Source organism: Pleuronectes platessa, chromosome 7 (assembly GCF_947347685.1).
Source record: "Pleuronectes platessa chromosome 7, fPlePla1.1, whole genome shotgun sequence".
NCBI classification, from domain to species: domain Eukaryota; kingdom Metazoa; phylum Chordata; class Actinopteri; order Pleuronectiformes; family Pleuronectidae; genus Pleuronectes; species Pleuronectes platessa.
The window spans coordinates 23,782,897-23,805,832 of record NC_070632.1 but is presented as its reverse complement, the minus strand read 5'-3'; the positions used below and the strand labels follow the sequence as shown (position 1 = coordinate 23,805,832).

Below are 22,936 nucleotides of genomic sequence, written 5' to 3'. Positions count from 1 at the left end.
AAGATGTGCCCTTATTCAGTCAGAAATCCCATGTGGGAAGCATTATACCTGAAGTCATGGGTGGAACCAAACTCCCTATATATGTGTGCTTTCATCCCCTGCAAGTCAGATTTCACCATTTGGCTGTGTGATGTCTCCGAGTCTCTAGAGCTCGTCCTGACCTGTGATTTCTTGTAATAAACTTTGTTACACTGAAACTACTTGGTCCTCGGCATCCTTCCTTCATCATCAACAACTTCAACAACACCGCTGCTTGTGTTTACTACATTAGACCTGCTGGTTTGCGAAGGTGTTCAGTGTCAGTTTTCTCCTGCAGATGTTGTGTTGTTGAGGAGAGAGCAGCGAGGTCATCGGCCAACTCCTAAACTATCATGGCCATATGATATGCTGAAAGAAAAGGGATAAAAAGCAAGACTTTTATATTATGATCATATTAGAGATTCTAGAACAGCAGCCACTGTCTAGCCTGTACAATTGGACTTCTCCTTCAATAATCTTCATTCTTGCCTCAGTAACTTGCAACTGTTGTTCTGTCAGATGACACACACTTTATTTGAATAACTGGTATTCTAGCAGCAAAGACTCCACCTCTGTTTGAACACTGACTACGCAGGTTAACTCTGCGTGTGTGTATCACTGTGTGTGTGTTCTGCAGGTGTGGTGGTTGCTGCAGGCCGAAACTTACCGAGTCCAAGAGCTGAAGATGGACCACTGACGTCCAGCAGCCAAGAAAACAGCTCACGCTCAACAGCCGCCTGAACAAATGGTGAAGAAATGAGATTTAAATGAAAAGGAAGAAAAGTTTTGGACAGAAAGTCTCTTCGTCTCCTCCCAGGTAGTGTTGATCTTACTGGGGTTTTCTATTTATTATTCATATCCACGGTCAGACATTCATTTATCCCAGCTTGTTTCTTTCAGGAGCAATACATGTAAGATGTCAAAACTCAAACCTTTTCTGTCTGTGTTGATGGGAAAAACGTTCTGTGTGTTTGATCTAGTCAGGTTAACATTTGTTTTCTTTGCGGTAAGAACCCTAAAACAAACACCCAGCTGCCACTCTCACTCGTGTGTTTGTCTTTCTTTGTTGTTTTCTATGGTCCTGTCTTTCTAGCTATTTCCCATTTTTCTACTTCTCTGCGTTCAGTCTCAGCATTTCATACCTTCTTGTTACTCTTTTTCTTTGTCCGTCTTTCTTCACTTCCTCTCTTTTCCTCTTTCTTCGTGCTTTCCCTATTTACTCCCTCTGTCCATCCTTTTTTCTCTCTCTCCATTTATTGAATTTCTCTCTTATGCTTTCCCGTTTGTATTTCTTTCGTCCCTTCCCCTTCCACCACTGTTCTCTCTTTTCTCAACCCTTAATCCTTCATCATTTTCACTTTGTCACATTCTTTCTACTCATTTTTGTTGCTGCATTTCTTACTTTTCCCCTCATTTCCTCACTTGCTCCCCTTTTCCTTTTTCTTCCTGTCCTACTTATTTTTCCATTGTTTCCTTCATACCTCTCCTTCCCCCACTCTATTTTCTGTATCTTCTTTTTATAATTTTCTTTTTAGCTTCTATCTTCTATTTGTGTGCAATCAGCTTGTGATCGTTTGTAGTGTTCAGTTAATCATACTTGTTTTCCAGCCACATTTATTTATTAAAGAACGATAAACATTAATCTGCAACTGTTCACACCTTCATGAAGCAGCAGCAGCAGCGGAAAGAAATGACATTTACATTTCTAGTCTCAGATGGTTTTGGCAGCTTGATTAGTTAGGCGTACTCTATGTGAACAGAATATACAATGTGTATTTGGACTGTCATGGCAGTCCAATGACATTTGGTGGCCAACTTCATATCCATTCATGCAACCTGAACACCATACGGCCTCTGAAGAAAGAGTACATCTGATCCGCCAAGAATTAGATCTAAGGTTTTTGTGCCTCTTGAGAACAGGATGCAAATTTGATTAAGTCACAGACCACTTTCACTGTTTAAGTCTGTCGGAGCGATGACGATGTGGTTTCCCTCCTGATTACACTGAAAACTGACTCAGTGAAGAGGGAGGGAGGAGACGTTTCCTCTCTTTGATCAGACACTTTGGCTTGTTTTTGAGGAAAACCTGGTCACATCATTAGACCACTTCCTTTCTCTTCTGCTTCGTTTTATTGTGAGCAGCACAGCAACAGTTCAGTTTCCACCAGTCGAGCAAGCAGGGAAGTCGACATTCCTTTAAAAGTCCTCATCAGTGAGTGAAATATTTCAGCTTCAATCTATGACATGTGTCTTTGGCTTGATTTTGGCAAAACCCTGTTTTTTATGAAGAGTATTAATGGGTGTTTAACATTAATTGGTTAAGATAATGGATGTGTAGACTCTGGGTTATACCAGATTATAACCCAAAGTCAGGGTTCGCATTATCATCAACTCTTTTCTGCAGTAAAACACCTTTTAATGAGTTGATTAATGTAAAATATCTCCTCTTAAATTAGTCTTTCTGTCCTTTTGCAAAATGTAATTCTTAGAGGATCTTGCTGGTGAGGTGCTCTGATGATAGTGTCATGGCAGAGTGAGTTTTCATCAGTAGCTCTGCTATAGATACATCTCAATGCCCCTTTCATCCAAACTACTCTAGTTTTACATCTGGTAAAATGGAGACGTTTTGAAAGGCTTCTGGCCACGTTTTAGTTTGAAAACTCTGATGATGACATGTACACTCACAACCGCTTGCTGATTGGGGCTTTTGTTCACAAAATAGCCTTAGCTGATTCGTCAGGCTCCTATCTCATGATCCTCTTTCGTAAGAAAACTACTGGCATTATCCTTGGCTCCCAATGTAAAACACAACATGGATTACAAGCGATGCTGACCCTGTTGTCTGGGCTAACAGCTGCTATGCAGTTAAATTCTGCATTTTACAATGATACAACTGTCTACATGTGCAGGAGACGAGCAGCGTAGCAAACACATCCCTCTCTGTTTACACCGGCAAGCACATGCCCAGTATGAGTGGTCACGTGTTATGTGTTTTCAGGCATGTTAGTAGGAACAGAGATTAAAGTGATACAGAGCCAAAAGGCCTTTGCTGACAGAAAACGTAGTCGTGTAGATGTTGCCTTGATAACAAATCAAAATATCCAATATAAACATCATGCTCTCTGTGTACTGGTCATTTACAGTGCGTCATGGTTCATGGAAATATGGCCATATATGATTTTACAGTGTGGCCTGAATCAGAGTCAGTGTAGACAGTGTGTGTCAAACTAAAGCCCATTATAGAGGCTACATCATGTGAAAGAGGCAAGAGGCTTTTTCAGTTCGGTTCGCCAGATCTTGATCGTCAGGGCTCAAACAGATTATCATCTTATGGCCACAAGAAAAAACGCGTCATTATTTCATGGCCACGCAATACTTATTTTTTGGCCAAATGTTTTGGCCTAAGGGTTTCTATACGTTCTTACAATTTTACAACCAGTTTACTTCTACAGCTCCTGAAATCCATCTGTTAGGTTTTACCAGAAGAATGGACTCACTGCGCTGAACACAGGGAAGAGAGACAGCAGAGTAAAAATGTCAATGATTTATTTACAACTAAAATGATTTATTTGTAACCTTTAAAAAACTAAAAAACAAGTGTGGACAAACCGAATGTGCCCTCTAGCTGAATTAAGAAAAAGGGGGCATCCAAGGTACAGTGTTCCAGGGAGGGGTGAGGCAGAGTGATGGTGGTGGGGTGCTGGCCTAGCGTGGCCTCCACACATTTCAGCAGACAGGAGGTCAGGCAGGTAAGAAAACAGATCTAAGAGTTCAAGGCTTGTTTCAGGTTTGCTGTTGAGATATGAATGACAGAAATATTCATTGGATGTGTACTTTTTATTTTGGTCAGTGTCCCATCCACTAACATTGAGGAGAATGGTTTAAGACCTATACCTAATCGAGCTACCAGGTCGGTGATAGTTTGGTTTCACTTTTGGAAGTTTTCATATGATCCATTATTCTATCCAGTTTGTGCTTTTACCACAATTCTGGATCTGAAAACGGAAGATTTTGTGCGGAGAAAAATGAATTATAATGATAAAACTGCACAAATCTTGTTTTGTTGCTCATCCAATAGAGATAGATGAGCAAATCTTGGATATTTTTGTCAAATAGAGACCCACCTTGGTTCAGGGTTGGTGCCAGGGACATGAGCACATTTACTTGTGGATTGTTATCAGAGTGTGGGTTAATGAGGTGCTGCTGTTTGTCCATGGTGGAGGCCTGCAGGTTGGAATTCCACTCAGTCACTTCAGCAGCAGATTGACGACATCAATGTTCTATAATGTTTGTTTGACTGTTTACGTCACTGTTGTCAGGAAGTCTCCAAATCTCCAGTTTAGGAGTTTTTACTGTGCAGGCAGTGAATGGTTTTATGGTTTTTATGGAAATAAATCTCTAGTCTTATTATTCAAGTGGTTTGCTTAGTTTATGTTGTTGTTGACTCTTAGTCAAATAAGTTAGTGGAACAATCCTCAGCCTTCAGGTGTTGGATTGGGATGTTTCATCCCTTCAAACACATCACATGGACGACCTGCCTCAGCCTCAGGGGAGAAATCTTCAGTCATACAATTATGTGGGCTGAATTAAAAACCTTAGCGTTAAGATTCCTTCTGGCGTCTGAGGTATTATTTTGCCACATGTGCATCAGGTGGTTGGCTTGACTTCTTATTTATCCAGCATGATTTTTAGAATATAGGACAATATGGTGAATATCCCTCTATACCAGGGGTTTTCAACCAGGGGTCCGCGGCCCCCTGGTGGTCCGCGACAGCATTGCAGGGGGTCCGCGAAATTTGCTTTGATATTTAAAGACATTTCCAGATTACTCTTGAATATCATGAAAAATATTTAAAAAAGGAAAAATATGTCTAAAATAATATAAAGGTGATGAGGGGAACCTTGAAACCGGCTTGGGGCTAGATACTGCCAGTAGTTTTCCCCTGTGCATGTGTGTTAAAGGTAGATGTAGAAGAGCGGTTGAGCTAGGTAGAAAAACTCTCAGGAGGTCTTGGAGATGTAGTTTGGATGATGGGAATTTTTATTGTCCAAAAACGAAGGCCCAAAAGGGCAGAATTAATAATGAAAATATTAAATAAAACAAAAGAGCGAAAAACAAATACTTAGTAATAAGAAAAATAAAATGTCATAATAGCCAAAACAATTAATTGCAATAACAGTGAACTTTACCACGTTCGCTGGTTGAGAAACTATTTCTTAGGAGAGCTCTAGACACACACACACAGAAGTAGGGGAGAGCGGGTTAATGTGGGACATCGGGTTATGTGAAACACCCCCTGTATCTAGGCAACGGAACACATTTGTGGTCATTTGACCATTATGTTTTCAAGCCCCTCCCATTTCCCCCTTACCATGAAGGAGAAGTTGGCGCAGGTGCTGTGGAAAGTATGTTTTTTCACAAAAATGTGTTTTTTGCGTGTAAAAGTAAATTTTCTTGCTTTGAACTTAATCAACTGTTGTGTCAAAACAAATTGATTCAGGTAGACAAAATTATATCATACATGTTGATGAACTTCCAACATATAAAACCATGTGATTGATGCTAGCTGAAGATTAGCCTGAATTGCTAAGAGATGTTGTTTTTCTAAAATTGTGGCTTCGGGGTAAAGTGGGACAAATGCTGTGGGGTAAAATTGGACAGTGTCTCACTTTACCCCACAATGAAGCACAAGTTAAGTTTAGTCTTAAATATATTTTAGTGTTATATTACATTATATATGTTTTTTTTTGAATGTCATAAACATTGTAGAAACGCCATCATGCCAAGAAACTACACCAGGAAGACAAGCTGGGGCCAAACACCCCTCGCAGAGATGGAGAGTGCAGCCGCTGAGGTCATGCAAGGAAAGAAGTCCTTAAGAAAAGCTGCAAGGGATAGAAATATTGATAAGACAACCCTCAAAAGATTCATAAAGAAAAAAGAGAAAAGGGAAAGTCAAATAGCCTGGAGATCAGTAGCTGAGGTAAAGAGAATATTCACAGATGAGATGGAGGAGGAGCTTGCCAAACACTTGAAACAACTAGCTGACCAGTTCCATGGCCTTGCTCCAGTTAAGTGCCGTGAACTGGAATTTGAATACGCAGAGAAAAACAATATCCCTGTCCCTGCCAATTGGACAGAGAAACGATGTGCTGGTAAGCTAGGGTGTGCAAGATATCACATGAATCATAATAATCATAAATGTGCTTAATTTACCAATCCCCATGATTCTGTTACTAGTCCGATATTAGTGGTTGTCAATTTAGCTGTCAGGATTTTAATGTGTTGTTATGGTAGTTTTAAAGTGGAAAAAGTAATTGGACCACTTTACCCCTTGGCTGGGGTAAAGTGGGACACAAGACCATTTTTTTAAAAACAATCATATTTTCACAGCCCTTTGTCCTGAAGACATTCTGATAATTTCCATTTCTAGAAAACATCCTGAACTAATGGGAAATGTGTACATTTTACTGATATATCATTTTAGCTCGCCTAGAGGGGACCAAATGTAAAAAATGTCCCACATTACACCGCTCTCCCCTACTACTCACGCAGTAGGTGGGATTTGCTGCTGGTTAAACTTAAGTGGGCCTCAATTGTTTGTGTCAGCTACAGTCTGTACATTTAAGTCATGAACGTTAGATATTGACGTACATATGGTTCTGAGATGCAGTACAACTACAAAGTGCATTTTAATTTTGTTTTAATTTCTTAAGCACTGAAAATCAACCGTTTTTAGTTTTTTACACATTTTTGTGGATTTGTTTGAGGTTTTTAAATAAAACCAACATGGAAAACCAAATGTTAAAAATTCCTTCTCTCCACTTGCACGCACGCACGCACACACGTAGGCACGCCCGCGTTGGCACATCAGTGGGCCGCGGATTACTTTCTAGTCAGAATGGTGGTCCCTCGTAGCCTGGATGCCAGATGAATTTAGCCCCGCCCACAACATTTGAGGTCGGGAAGTTCGGTCTGGAGTCGCTCCGTTGGGGAGAAATTATGCCCGGTTCGAAATCGACTGGACCAGTCAGGGCGGGCTTTATACGATGATGGACAGATGATCAACGGTAACGTAATCAACTACTTCATCAAGGAGCGCTTGGGTTGACTTTGTTTTCCACAAACATGCCTGCCGCTGGAGAGCTGAGATGTGTAGATGCTGCCATTGAGTCTGTTTTAGGAGACATCGACAGCGCATTCATTTTGAAAGAGGAACAGAGAAACGCGATCAAGGCATTTGTAGATCGAAAAGATGTTTTTGCCGTCCTTCCTACGGGATTCGGAAAAAGTTTAATCTATCAGCTGGCCCCGATGGTCGCGAAGAAGATGGGACACGGGAATGTCGCGTTCCAACCGCGTTATTAAGTTCTTACAGGACCGACAAATGCGATACGATTTGTTTGATGTGTTGTGGAGCTGTAATCCTAAACGGAGAGCTTGTTCGTACGTGCATTCACCTTTACTGTAACTGACTGCTACACCTGCCACTTTATGCATACTGTTTTATTCTGTTATTTTGTGATGGGCTTATTTTGTTTTACACGTAGCGACTCCCCTCGCATAAATACCGGCAGTTTAAGGAGTGGACCATGTTAATAGATGCACCAGATGCCTCGCTTGCGGACCAGTGCAATAAGACACCTGCCGTACAGCGCCGGCACAAGGATAGGAGCAGGAACAACGACCGGACGCGGGCTGTGCGGCATTTCTCAAAAACTATAGTATAACACTAGCCTGACGTTGTCAGACTCACAATTCTAGTCAGAATGTGAGTCTGAGACCGCTCCATTGGGCTGTGATTATGGGGCGTGTTTCAACTGACCAGGAAGTAAAATTCTTCTTCGCTCAATTGGATAGACCTACAACCAATCAGAGCAACGTAGTATGTGATGTATGCTAAGCAACGCATTGTGAGTTATTTACTAACGCCGGGTTCACACCGGACGCTTCAGCGCAGCGCCAAGCCTTAAATAACCGCTGGCTCCCATCCACTCCCATGTTAAAACCTTGTGCCGGTCACACCGGAGGCTGAAGCACCGCGAGGCAGCCTTGGCGCAGCGCGGTGCTTCAGCCTCCGGTGTGACTGGCACAAAGCCGTGCAGCGATCTACTGGATCAACGGGTGATATTATTAGCCCTGCCCGGCGGTTCAGCGTCGCTTCAGTGTCCGTTGTGAACAGCCAAGCGCCGGGCGATAGGGATTAGCGCGGTGCTTTGGCGTCGCCTCCACGTTCTGTGTTCCTCTTTCAAAATGAATGCGCTGTTGATGTCTTCTAAAACAGACTCAATGGCAGCATCCACACATCTCAGCTCGCCAGCGGCAGGCATGTTTGTTGAAAACGAATTCAACCCAAGGGCACTTTGATGACGTGGTTGATTACGTTACCGTTGATCATCTGTCAATCATCGTATAAAGCCCGCCCTGACAATCTGATTGGCCCGGTCGGGCATAATTTTTTCCCAACGGAGCGACTCCAGAACGAACTGCCCGACCTAAAATGTTATGGGCGGGGCTAAGTTCGTCTGGCATCCAGGCTAGTTTAACACCCCTCGCCAGCGGAATGAGGAAAGGAAGCTGGTCCCATTTACTTTACTGCAGGTAGCGCGGAACGGGAGTCGCTGTCACGTTAACGCATCAGACTTGTCTCGTGGTGATTTGTTTGTTTATTGTATTTTAACGTTTGTGTTTGGTTTTATGGATTAAAATATCGTATACTTAATGTCATTCCAGTTTTACGGTGTATTTACGGCTACGATGAAGTGAACAATAAAGAGCCGTGTGCCATCATTAGAGAAACTCTGCGTCATGTTCGGGGGGGGGGGCTGTTACATTAACTGTTTATCTAAAAAATGCTGATCGTGTTGGTAAGCTCTCCGTGTATCCTTAAATTATTTTTACAACCCCGGCAAAAATCGTTTTGGCTGATCTTCTTCTACTTCTTCCAGCGTGCGTGCAGTTGAGTTCTGTTGACAACAACTATGCGCCGCTTTACATACGTCACATACTACGTTGCTCTGATTGGTTGTAGGTCTATCCAATTGAGCGAAGAGGAATTTTATTTCCTGGTTCGGTTGAAACACGCCCCATAATCACAGCCCAATGGAGCGGTATCAGACTCACATTCTGACTAGAATTGTGAGTATGACAACGTCAGGCTAGGTCCCTGGGACAAAACCAGTTGAAAACCCCTGCTCTATACTATAGCAACTGCTTCCTGACCAAAGCAAGAACTTGAAAATTGTTCTTGAGTAAAAGTAAAAAATAAACAGAAAAAACTGAACTATAAAGTAAAAGTTAGTGTTCCTACTTTAGTGAAAGTAAGTTAGTACTTGTTTTTGAATATAGGGTGAATAAAGGTAATCTGGGACATTTTTGGAATTTTGACTTCTATGACTTATTCCAATATCTCACATAAACATATCATAAGTACATCATATAAGATGTTTTCTAGCCACACCAGAAGAAGGGATGTGGATATCATACCTAGAAGAGCTTTTTTAGAATATGAAATAAACAGACTGGAGCTTAAGTGTCCCACATTACCCAATGTCCCAGATTACCTGAATTCACCCTACCTGAACTATTAAAAAAGTACTTGCAGACTGTCGCCTATTCCCTAATGGAACTCTTTTGTACATCATGAGCTGTGTCTACTGCATATTGTGTTTAATACAAGAATAATACAGACTCATATTGATAAAGAATGTTTCAGATGATGCCACTGAAAACACTTTGACCTGTCCTATTAATTAAAGGCTGTGTCAGCGTTAACCTCTTCCGAGTCCATTTCAGGTGTTTCTTCATCAGTGATGCTGAAGCTGCAGGAGGTTGTGTCTGATGTTACCTGCCCGCTCTGCTTGGATCAGCGGATCAATACCCTTCTCTTTATTGGCCACGTTTCAAAAAACTAAACATGTAACACGATGCATTATAAAATGTAGTGGAGTACGAAGTACATATATTTGTTGATATACAGTTTGTAGTGGAGTGAAAGGGAAAAGTATGGACAACTAAATTAAATTTAGGTTTGGTAATCTTGGAAAAAGCCAATAGGAAGCCACACTTTGATAAAATGCAATGCATCTCAGCCCTTCCTATAAGAGCTATCTTCAAAGCTCCACTCTTTAAACTAATTTTTAGAAGCCGACTTTTCAGTGACTTGCTCGCTAGCTTCTGATTATCCTTTCTGCTTTGGGGGCGTGAGTCTCTCTGACTTGTGAGGACTCCGGTCATGCGCAGTGATGCACGCAAGCAGAGAGGCAAGTCAGTCAGTGACAGACAAGTGAGCTTACCAATTATTACATTCAGTCCTGCGAGGTCCACAGACAATGTTATATACTGATGGCTATCAGGACATAGAGGATTTCAACAAATAAACAAAAAACAAATACAAAAAATAAGTAGAGTAACGAAGTAAAGTAAAAAAAAATTGCTGCTGTGTATGACAAGCATCTGTTGTAGATGAACTCCAACATGGTCAAATCAGCAGTTGGATTACACTATAGCAATTTCAAATTTAGAGGTTGCAGCATTCTCACTCAATGGACCTATTCAAAACATTTCTGTTCCTATTAATCCTGTAAATCATTTAGACCAGAGGTCTTCAACAGGGGGTCCGTGACCCCTAGGGGATCCGCTGAGGTACTGCAGGGGGGTGACGAAATCTTTGGTTGATTAGAATTGTTTGTTTTTTCAAACCAATTTCCCCCCCACAAATTGAAATGCCTTTAAATAAACATTAACATGCATCCAACGTATTGTGAGGCTGATTTGACCCCTTGCCCGACAACCTCCATCCGTCCAAGATTAGATAAGTTATATGTTACCCATCAGGGTCCGACATCTCACTAATGATGGAGTATGTGTGCCATCCACAGATGGTTTGAGGATTCACTTTCTCTTCTACATGCATGTTTAAAATAAAAACATGAATCTGTGAATTACTTTAATAGCTTAGTGTTGTATGCAAGATCTATGTTTATAAATGGCTGTGGCATGGCCACCCTGTAACTTGCACATGTTTAAATTAAAAACATGAATATATGACCCCGTGTAATATTTGAATAGCTTAGTATAGAATGCACAATAACAGGGTAGCTTTGTTTATACATGGTACTAGGCCCAGCTTAATATAAAACACAATTTTATACAATATATATATATATAGTAGGGGGTCCCTGCTCCATCTCTCCACCAGTTTTGGGGTCCTTGGCCTGAAAAACGTTGAAGACCCCTGATTTAGACCAAGAAGATGAGAAAATATACTGGACTTATACCAGAAGTATTTTCTGTGCAGTTGTTTCAATTCATGTATACTTAATTCAGTCTTCTTCCTCCCTGCCTTGGCGAGCAACTGCCAGGTTCTTGAGCAGTAATGTGTGACGCCACTCTCTTGTTTCCACAGCTCCTCATTCATTTCAACATGTTTTCCAGCCGAAAACCAAGACTCAACTCAACTCACCATAATGTATCAGCCACGACAGTTCACCCCATCAACATCGTGTCCACCACCTACACTAACACTAACACCACCCTCGATCCGATTGCTGTCGCTGTTAGCAACTTCTTCTATGACTTTCTGGACAAGATTCCCTGTAAGTTGACAAACAGCAGCTCCACATAAACGACCCTTCCACCTAATAGTCCACTTATCCTTCCAATAAAAGCCTCTGCAGCATCTGTGTTAGTTCTCAGATCAGATCAGATCCTTTATTTAAATTTGTTAACTAAATGGTCTGCACGGCTACAAAGAAATCTTATTGGGAACTGCGATAGTCCATGAAGTGTGCATTAAAAGTATTGTTTTTTTTCACCATTAAAATGCTCAACTTGAGAGTGAGATTGAAAAATTCAAAGGTGGAAACATAAGTGAGAGTGAGAGCTGGAGAGAAGTTTGTATTTTACTGAAAAAAACGATCATGCCTGGATCAACTATCATGACTGAAGAGGGTACAAGGAGAGAGAGAGAAGGGGCGAAAGATGGAGGGGTGACAACGAGTTGCTGTGGTAGAGACTAATGTTATGTTGCCAGACGCTTAGCATTTAGAACAGAATAACAATCTTTTCATGTTTTTTTATTGGTGAAAAGTAACTTTTAGTGGACACTTTGTGGTCTGCTGCAGTTGCCCCGCAACATTACATAGTAGCCACTGCCGCTGTGTCGCAGCTCCCAGTACAAACGATGACCGACTCTGTGAGTTTGTGCAAGTTACAACCATTCATTTGAAAAGATATGGCCCATGCTATTTGCAGTCCAAAACCCAAAGTCGATATCCAGCAAAATTGAATGTGTCTCATATTTGTTTCACGATTATAGCTTGAAAAATGACTAAAATAATAAGTTAATTGTAAAAATAGCTGCTAAATAACTTTGATTGTTGATTGTCGAAACATTTACGACCTCAGGGCCGGTATCATAAAGAGGGAATTGGGAATAGAACTTTGGAATATAGCGAGTGGATTTATCTCACTCACTATCACTCACTCACACCTACCTTGTGTATGACACAGTACATATCACACTTGACTAACTGTACCTTGCTGGTCTCGGGCAGTGCCTCATTGGGCGATCTACACCATCTTTGCGAGCGGCGCTCTGCTGATTCTGCTCTGCTGTCTGTGCATCTGCATAAAGTGCTGCTGCAAAGGCAAGAAGAAGAAAAAACAGAAGAAGGATGAGAAGATCAACATGTTGGGGGTGAATGGGACCTCCACCACAGCTCTGGTGAGTCAATATAGAGTCTTTCACTGGGTGAAATCTGCAGAGCGAGCATCTACATAACGATCAGTCAGATCTGGATGGTGCCTGCATCACTACTTTAACTCCTGCTTTATTGTAAAAAGGAAAGGTGCTGTTTCTGCAAAGCAAAATGTAAATAATTGAAAATTTGAGCATTTTAGTGAGCTTCAGCTTCTTGTTCATCTATCCACACCACAACTGTACTGTTCACCGCTCTCAAAGTGTTGTTTCTGACCACCGCAGGAAGCTACTTATGGAGAAGAAGCTGTAGAAAGCCACAGCACGCTAGTAAACAGCATACAGACACAGTCAAGAGAGCAGCTGGTGAGTGGAGCATGCAGGGTGGCTCAGTCGGTAGAGCGGGTCATCCACTAATCAGAAGGGCTGCAACCTCCTGCAATGCTCCTGCATTCTGCATGCCAAAGTGTCCTTGGGCACAGCAGGGAACACTAAGTTGCTCCTGATGCTGTCTGATAGATGAAGCGCTGTGTTTCGAGGTGTTTTGTGAATTTGACTTGTAGTGTAAACAATTTCAGTGGTCGATTAGACTAGAAAGTGCTGTATACACGCACTACATTTATTTATTTGAAGGCGACGGAAACTGTTGAATGTGAAAATAAGCTAAATCACTATATCAACATATTAAGGTGTGTCAGAACCTTTGGCTAAACAAACCAGTTATTGTATATTCAAATAAAATAATATGTTTTCGACAGGAATCCGACATGAAGGTTGTTTCAGCACATTAAAGCTTTGCTTCCTCCAACATCCTTCCAACCTGAATGTCCATACACATCCCTTAATTGTTGTTTATTTAAAAGGACAGAGCCAATCACTCCTTAGAGACCTGAGCAATTCTTTTATCGGCTCTGTCCAGTGTTCTTGTTTGCCCAGAGGATCTGACCCAATGTTTGTCCTGTGCTCTGGCAGGTTCAGCCAGATGTGGCAGATGTGGACTACGGCTCTACGAAAAAGCACAGAGGGAAGCTGCTCTACTCTCTAGAGTACAAAGCCGCTCTGTCTGAGGTGATGAAATCTTTGAACAGCCAGTCCCACATCTGAGTCCTCATTATGTTCTCTGCTTTAAAGGAGCACTCCACCAAGTTATCATTACACTCAATATGTTGGTGGACTAGTAATGGATCAGTGAAGATTCTCAGTCATCCAGGTCATTGTATCCTCAGGAGTTGTGCATGTCTACATAGGCGACTGGCTATTCCAAGTACCATTAAACACATTGGTAACATTTAGAACAACACTAAATGCAACAAGGAACAATATGCATAAACCTCTGGGTTCCCAACCTGAAGACTCTCATGTAGCTACAGCTGCGAGATGGAGCACAGAGATTATGACTGGAGACTTGGTGAATAAAGTTTGATGCTAAACTTGTAACATCTCTTCTAGATTGGAAAGTAAACACCTGTTAATGCTAAAGTTAGCTGCGTAGCAATGGCACAACTTACAGATGGCCCCTTTACAACAACAAGGAACTAGAATGGCACTCAATAGAGCACATACCTAACAAACAAACAAAAATACAAAGTGGGGTATAAACATAAGCTAATGTCTTACAAGCTCAACACTGCTGGCCAACATTGGGGTCATACTGTGTAATTATACATTTAGTATTAAGTAACATTAAACCTGTGAAAGGGTCATTAGGAAAAATGTATACATTATGAATACAAATAATAATATACAAAATAAAAATATCTTCACTTTCCAACTTATCCATGTGTGAATTCTCACACACACAGGTACGCATACATCTCTCCTCAGGTTTATCTTTTAAATCCCATTGTTTCAGTTGAAATTGGCATTTGCATGTTTCCAGACCCATTAGGAACGTACACAGCAGTTATGAACAGGAAGCCCAGGAAACTCACTGTCCTTACTCGTCTGTTGTCTGCTGGTTTTTACAGCTCACAGTTGGGATTAAACAAGCTGACAGCTTGAAGGCCATGGACGTGGGAGGAAGCTCGGACCCGTACATCAAAGTCTACATCTGCCCCGACAAATCCATAACCTGTGAGACCAAAGTGTTCAGAAACACGCTGAACCCCATCTTCAACGAACAGTTCCGCTTCCAGGTCAGAAGTGGCTCTGGTTTGTTTTTGTTGGATGCAATGACTACAAGTTTAAAGATGGCTGATTAAAATACACTAAAGAATATGCTGCTAATCTTTATTATAACCTCACTGACAGATACATATTATTAATCCATTTATAGAGACTTGTAGTTGGAATTTGATATACTGTATATATTGTATACGTGTGTGTTTCAGGGCAATTAAACAACTTCCATTTAGTTGATTAGAGAAGAAAGATTTCACTAATTATTGTTATGTTGACCAAAAAATATTGTGTTTTTGACCAGCGCAATCTTTTTACCAGATATCCAAGTCCTCCCTCCTGAAGTCGACTGCGGTGATGAAGGTGTTCGACTTCAATAGATTCACCAAACACAACATCATTGGTGAGCTCAGGGTGGAGCTCTGCAATGTCGACTGGAACCACGTCATCGAGGAGTGGCAGGATCTCGATGAACCGGCCAAGTTTGAGGTAGAAGCGCAAAACTGAGCAAGCACAAAACGAGACTCGCAGTCTACAGATACACCAACAGCCCTGTGAGACTTACTCCAAACTCCAAACTCCAGATGACAGGGTCACTGTTTGACCGATGTCACAGTCTGGTCACACTGGTGCCATATACACACACACACACACACACACAACTGGGGCCTGTACTACGAAGCCACTTCACGATATCCAGGATATCTTTCAGATATCCGGGTGAACTTAACCTAGCAATCACAATAAGGTTAAGTGGTCACATGACACTGGTTATCAACTTGTTAAGTCAACCCAGGTTTGCCTCATCAAGATCTGAGTGTGTGCACATGAAAGGGGCGGGTTTACTGCATATAACCAATCACACAGATGCACAGCTTGGACTGACAGCAGAGTCTCATATTTCACAATGAGGAGCAAACTGTTAGACGGAGAAACAAACATTATCCAGACTAAGAGAAACACAGTTACCGCTGCTCGATGCAGGAAGGACAGCTGCTGAAAGATCTCTGATTGTGTTATGAAACTTTTCACTCATGATGGAGCCTCTATGCTGAGCTTTAGTTTGAAACACACTGTCTGCACTGACTCTGAGGACACACTGTGCGGGGAACGTTTGCAATTACTAGTTAATAAAAACATATGGATGCCATGGTGCACAGAACGTGACTCAGGGCATTTTATATTTTAGTGGCAGGATGCATCTGGTGCATCTGGAGAGTTTGAGATGCACTGGTTGTGTTCGTGGCAGGGATTGACTTAACCAACCAGACTTGTTTTATACGTCCCTCATCCTTAAGGAGAGTGCGCACCACGCAACAGTGTGGTATCATTTGGGTGAGGGCTGACTGTTCGAGCCTCAAAGAGAGAGAGGACTGAGGACTGGGGGCTTTCACATGGACAATCTGTAAACATTCTATCCCCCATTCCAACTAAATATTTAATTTCATAGGATAAATCTACTTAAAGTATAAAAGACTTGAAGTATGTGTGGTTTTCTCGCTGCCAACACACCCAGTACATCAATATCAGTAACTCCCACAAGTAAATAAGTGTAGATCAATGCAGACAGTCTGTGTTACTGTGATCACATTCCTCCTAAATATCAGGTTAGGTCTGTTCAGCACCAGCAGCTGACGAAGGTTTATCATTCCCTCTGATGAGAATCTATATATTGCATAAAGACACTCATCAGAGAAGGTAAAAGGATTTAAGGACTCTAACAATCCTTAGCCAGCTCCACAGGATCCTTTAAGAAAGCTGGGGTCATGGTTCCAATGAATTGGTCGATCAGTGGGCGGAGCTTTTAAACTGGTTGTAAACATTTGAATAACTGCCTCAACATGCAGCCATAATCTCCTTGTAATTCACTTGCAGCTCATTAGTTTGACACAAGCCTAAAAGCAAATGTAGATGAAAATATTTATCTCAAAGACCTTATGTCAAAGGGAGATTATAAATATGCACAAACAATAAAAAAGACTAATACTGAATCTTCTGAAGTTTACGGATACGGATAAAACTGACGAAATGGAGTAGCACAATCTAAAATTGAAGGGGGGCAGTGTAGCCAATAGTTCAAGCAAGTTGACCATACGCCACAAGTCAGGAATATAAACAATGGTGGAACTTTTTGAGGAGAGATATTTGTAGATATTCTTTTATTTTATGTGATTCCCAAAACCAAAAAGAAGCATCTTAAAGAGTTACTTATGTTATTTATCTGAAAAGGACATGTAATGAATGGTTTGATCTAGTTATTCTAACAACTGTCATATCTGCGTGCTGCAGGAGGAAGAGTTGGGAGAGATCTGCTTCTCTCTGCGTTACGTTCCCACTGCTGGCAAACTGAATGTGGTGATCCTGGAGGCCCAAAACCTGAAGAGCATGGACCCTGGAGGATTCTCAGGTAAGACTGATAGCAAATTTAAATCATTCACACGCCTCAGAGGTTTCACAGATGTTTGGTTATGGATTACCATATTTCTGCTCGGGGTCAGAATGCTGCTGCTGAAACCGCGCTTGCAGGTTTACACTGGTCCGTCCAGTACTGGGATAGACCAATGAGAGAAATGCGCTACATGAGCTATGAGGGGTGGCGATCTTGACTCTTTGAGAATCGTTATTCCTCAAAAATAACAAATGTTTCATGTGATCAGAAACTCAATTTAAATAACGTATGTAGTATAACAAGTAAAATGTCTGAGATGTTCTGTTTGTTCAAGTACAGAAAACAGGTCGGACAAGATCAGTAAATAATCTTGAGATAAGGTTGTGACTGAACTAACTTAACCTTCTTGTGCTTGTTTTTTTGCTCTAACTTTTAAGTGAGACTTAAATATTAATAATAGAATGACCTAATTTGAAGCATTAAAAGGTAAAGCAGTTCTCAAAAGTGAGATTCTGGTCTTTTCTCAGGAAAATCTTTCTAAAGTTCTTTATTTCTTCCATTTAGATCAGATTTAATAAAAATGAATGCTTGAGGACTTCCATAGAGGAATGTTTCGCTCTGACAGTATCTATTGACTGCATCAAGAATCCCAATGTCAATAAACCGATCCAATGAGTTTTAAATTATACATTTGTTTGTCATTGTGACATTTTATTTGCACTCTCTGTTTTGTTTCACACCACAAAAAAAAAGAGAAGGATTTTTATGTCATATTTAGTATCTTTAAACTAATTTGACTTTATTCCAGTGTTTTTTCCCCCCATATGATATCTGTTTGATTTTATCCACCTGTTGTTTGCAGACCCGTATGTAAAGGTGCAGCTGGCTCTGGACAAGAGGAAGTGGAAGAAAAAGAAGACGTCCGTTAGAAAGAAGACGCTGAACCCGTATTATAACGAATCCTTCACCTTCGACGTGGCATTTGAACAAATCAAGGTGAGAATCATCAAATAAGAAACAGAGCCTGACACTAAAAACAAGGTTTTAAAAAAACAATATTGATATTTTTTACATAAACACACAACACAATCAAACCTTGTAAATAATCAAACCTTGTAAATAATTAGCATTTAATACATGTTTATTCATTTGATTATGACATAGTAAATGTCTTAAAAGGAATTATTTTGGCATTTTAAATCTTCCATAAGGGCAATGGCTTAATCTGAAACCTGGACTGAAAACACTGGAAAGAAATGTGAAAATGTGTTACTGAACTGGATCCAACAAAGTCGCACCTTTGATTCTGTTGTGACTCTGAGTTTTCTTGTCCTCCTCAGAGGGTGAACCTGGTTATCTCTTTGTGGGACCACGATGCCGTGTCCCGAAATGATGCCATGGGGAAGATATTCCTGGGCTGCGACGCCACAGGGAACCAGCTGAGACACTGGGCCGACATGTTGTCCAACCCGCGGCGGCCGGTCGCTCAGTGGCACAGCCTGCTGTCGGCCAAGCAGGTCAACTCTACGCTGAACCTGAAAAAGAAGATCCCCCTCCGTGACAAACTGCCCCTCTGATGGGAAACACACAGGAAAATCATTTCCAATGCACCAAATGAAGAGATTTAAATATTGTTTCAAGACAATCCCTCAAATTTGAGATTATTTTATCTATTTCATTGATTATTGATATTTTGTATTATAAATGAAAGATTAACAATTATATTTTATTACCAAATCATAAAGTCATATTTTAGTTTCAAACATGAGCACTTCTCTCCACCGGAATGAACTGAATCGTAACTCTAAAGAAATCCCATTCCTTTAACTTTATAGGACCTTGCTGTAGTTTGAATTATCATCATATATATGTGTCCAACTCTTAAAACTTCTCATCGAAGAATCCATGAGATGCTTGAATGCTGTAGTGAAAGTTTACAGTCACTGATCAGACAGTTTCTTCAAACCATTGATGTCTGAATCCCTCGCTGCTGTCCCTAAACAAGCTGTAATGGGAGCTGAAGTGAAGATTTTATGTTGTGGATTCACATGTTCAGTGTTCAAGCAACGATTTTAAAGTTATAAATGTTATTACCATTGTTTAAGGCTCCACATCTGGACTAACACGTGGTTGGCTGATTCAACTGCAGTATTTTAAGTGCTGGTTGTGAGAGCTGAGAGATAAAGTAACAAGTACATTTAATAAAGGAATGTACTTAAAGGGAAAGTTCACCAAAAAAATGAAAATTCACTCATTATCTACTCAGCACTATGCCGAAGGAGGGGTGGGTGAATTGTTTGAGTCCACAAAACACTCTTGGAGTCTCAGAGATAAACAGTGTTTCAGCCAAAGTGACCCCTTCATCAGACCAAATAAAGGTCCACTCCTGGAAGGGGCGATGCTAGCGGGCGTATCCACATGAACGTGCAGCCCACATGTTCCCTTGGGCAAGAGTGTGTGCATTGCTCCAAGGGGCTAGAGCAGTGGTCTTCAACAGGGGGTCCGCGACCCCTAGGGGGTCCGCGGGGGTACTGCAGGGGGGTCGCGACATTTTTTCCCCCCACAAAATTAACTTCTTCAGAACCAGAATTGTATATATTGTCTTTAGATACACATTGACATGAATCCGACATATTTTAGCGGACGGATAAATTGAGGCAGAAGACGTTATCTTTCACTCAGCAATGCACACATTCAGCTACACACAGGAGCTCTCTCAAGCTGGGCACCAGTTCACAGCCCCTTTCATGCAAATACGACAACACAGGCACTAGCCAATCAGATCGTGTTTATGCTCACGTCTAAAGAGTGCGAAGCTCAAAAATAAAAGATGGCGGACCAAACTCTGTAGATGGTCGTATTTGTACCTAAAAGTTGTTTGTCTGACTTTTTTTTGCTTAGATTTTTAAAAATTTACATAGAAATAGATACTGTACAATGTAAAAAAAACATTACTGTAACTGAAAAATAAGTCTGAGAGGATTTGCGAGGTGTCTGAGCCACCTTTCTAATGTTAGCATGCTACTACCCACAAGGGTAGTATTGAATGCACAATAAAAGGGTAGCTATGTTTATACATGGCACTAGGCCCAGAATAATATAAACATTATTTTATGCAATTTATATAGTAGGGGGTCCTTGCTCCATCTCGCCATCAGTTTGGGGGACCTTGGCCTGAAAAATGTTGAAGACCCCTGGGCTAGAGGGTATGTGAACAAGCCTCCTAGGAGGATATCAGAGGACATGTGGGCAAAATATGGGCCGAAACTGAATTTTGCTATGTGGATGAGTTGACTTTCAGCAAATAACATTCAGATACTATTAAACAGCCGAGTCATTAATAGTTTGTATTAAATCTCTGCAGTGAACATGGCTGTGCCATCAGGGGCACAGTGCCCACTGGAGTTTACTCAAGAAAATAAAAGCTATCCACTTTCAAACTTCTATTTCCAAATAATATCCCAGAGTGGAGGTTAGGATCGAAAATACGGTGGGACACTGGTGCGTAATGCTGTGTGATAGATGCACGCGAATAGACGGATGAGGAGGAAACGAGTGTTCAGCGATCACAACAAGTTTTGGGCCCCTGACGATGGAGAGCTTTTATAGATTCTATAGATCTGTGATCTCTGATCTTGGATCTTTGTGCTGAACTGAGTCCAGTATCACACAGATCGACCGACTGGACCAAAACATCACAGTACAAACAGAAGCATATGAAATAATTCTGTAAAATTTTATAGATTAAGGACATCACAGCTGTCTATGAAATTAATAATCCTGCAGTTGTGGATGATTAAAATATCACGTGATACAAGTTCCCCCACATTCTTATTTTTTTGCCTCCACCTTTGAATTGGATCTTTTTTTATTTTAGGCTCCGTTCTTTCTATCGTACTCACTCTCACTCACTGTATCATCATCATCAGCAGCAGCAGTGTGTCTGTGTATTGTCTTTATTAAGGACATCACTGCTGCTCCATAAAATCGCAGTTTACCCCCACCTCACTAACAAACACCTCATTGTCGGTGTCAAAATGGAATAGTCCATGGATCCTAACATCTTGTAGCAAAGAGTAAAGGTCATTGTTAACTACTGTGAAGTTTGCAGGCTTATGAAGCGAGATGCTGATGTGTAAAAAAAATTGGGAACTTGTTGAAAGATAATGCTTGTGTTTAGCCTTAAACTCAAGAGAGAAAATTATTCAGATCAGATGAATCCCCTGGATCTTTTTTGCTCACTCGCCTCTCAGGCTCTCGGGACTCTACGGTGGCTCCGAGAGCTCAAAGCACTGAAACTTAAGAAAACACACACAAGTAGACAAAACACGGGCAAAGTAAGAAAATATCTTCATCAATTTGGCAACACAACACATTACGCACAACACAACACTTTACAGAAACGCTCTGCAATTACACAAAACGACAACGGAAGTGTTAGTCACTTTGCTTGTGTTTTGTCTCCTTGCATGTTTTTTCTTAAGTTGCAGTGCGTTGAGCTCTCAGGGCCACCGTAGGACTCCCCTGACGAATGAAGAGTTAAATAAAAGCAATCAAGCTGAGTTCAGCACATGTCTCTTCCTGCTGCTCCGATTCTCCAGAGAGCTTCGTCATTAAAGAAGAGTCCCCGAGCTATGCAGAGAACAGAGGGCTTGGTTTTGGTCTTTACTCAGTGAGCACCTGATGCTAAAATACAACTTCTTTTTATCTGAAAAGAGAAAATGTTGGTCGCAGAACTTGAGTATTTAACTAGTCTAATACTTGTGACAGCAACAGCTGATACATATATTCACATACCTATCAAAGGATAATCTAAGCCATGAGGTGAAGAAGCTGCAGAGCTCAGAGACAGGACTGTGTCGAGGGGCACAGATCTGGAGAAGGCTATGTGTGTGGCATCAAAGTGTCAGTGGCCTCCATAGTTCTTAAATGGAAGACGTTTATTCCAGCCAAAATCTGTGGAGAGCTGGTCACCAAACTGACCAAGGACCTTATGAACAGAGGTGATCAAGAACCTGATGGTCAGTCTGTCTGGGCTGCAGAGATCCTGTGTGAACACGGCAGATCAAGGTTGAGCTTTAAATTGGGCTTTAATGGTAGAATCTAAGTTAGAATCTGTGACGTCACCCTTCACTGTGCAGTTATAAATGAAAACCGGTGGAAATCAACCTTTAAATGTGAAAGGTTTTTAAACAGTAAAACTTTAAGACAGTGAACTGACTGCTGCAATTTACAGCTTTAAATGTTTGTGTTTAAAATGGAAATATTAAATAAAAAATTGCCTATTCTACTTGTATTTCCAAAGTATATATTTTATTGAATTTGTTGTTGTATAAATCGTTTAGAAATTATGCATGACTGATCTTTTTAAAATCAACATTTAAAAATATATCATGCACCACTCCAGACAACCCTCAGGGATACATTGATGCATTCAGATATTTATGCATTTTTACAATTTTTCTCAAGCCACAAGAAAGAGCAAGTTTGCAACTTTATTCTGGGCCAATTAATATTTGAATATCACCTTATGTAGAATTGGACCAAACTGCTGAGCAACAATCCAAAAAAACGTGTATTACTTGTTCAATAGGTTTTAATGTCAGATATGTTGCACATCCTTTAAACATCCCCTTTGGTTAGCACTCTCTGTATGTGTTTGTCCCAGGATAATTCAATGCCTGTGATGACTCCCAAAAGGACTGAGTCT

General features: G+C 41.0%; 1 protein-coding gene across 3 annotated transcripts; it reads left to right on the top strand.

The window, feature by feature from the left end:
• Positions 1 to 608: 608 nt before the first annotated feature.
• On the top strand, positions 609 to 22,516 carry syt8 (synaptotagmin VIII). 3 transcript variants are annotated; one of them, XM_053427788.1, is made up of 10 exons: positions 609 to 835; positions 11,427 to 11,616; positions 12,577 to 12,746; positions 13,005 to 13,085; positions 13,692 to 13,787; positions 14,687 to 14,854; positions 15,159 to 15,326; positions 17,127 to 17,244; positions 18,089 to 18,222; positions 18,567 to 22,516. In XM_053427788.1, exons 2-10 carry the CDS (start codon positions 11,445 to 11,447, stop codon positions 18,801 to 18,803), a joined length of 1,344 nt encoding a protein of 447 aa, XP_053283763.1. In that variant the 5' UTR covers positions 609 to 835; positions 11,427 to 11,444; the 3' UTR covers positions 18,804 to 22,516. The 3 variants fall into 3 exon arrangements, with proteins under 3 accessions (XP_053283763.1, XP_053283765.1, XP_053283764.1); XM_053427789.1 differs by lacking the exon at positions 609 to 835 and adding an exon at positions 2,115 to 2,230; XM_053427790.1 differs by lacking the exon at positions 13,005 to 13,085 and having other exon boundaries at positions 610 to 835.
• The last annotated feature ends 420 nt before the right edge of the window (positions 22,517 to 22,936 follow it).

Excerpts from the sequence above, each read along its gene's own strand:
- syt8 (XM_053427788.1), top strand. The coding sequence starts at position 11,445 with ATGTTTTCCAGCCGAAAACCAAGACTCAACTCAACTCACCATAATGTA. Across the intron at positions 15,327-17,126 it reads ATGAACCGGCCAAGTTTGAG|GAGGAAGAGTTGGGAGAGAT; the intron begins GTAGAAGCGCAA and ends TGCGTGCTGCAG. Across the intron at positions 18,223-18,566 it reads TGGCATTTGAACAAATCAAG|AGGGTGAACCTGGTTATCTC; the intron begins GTGAGAATCATC and ends TGTCCTCCTCAG.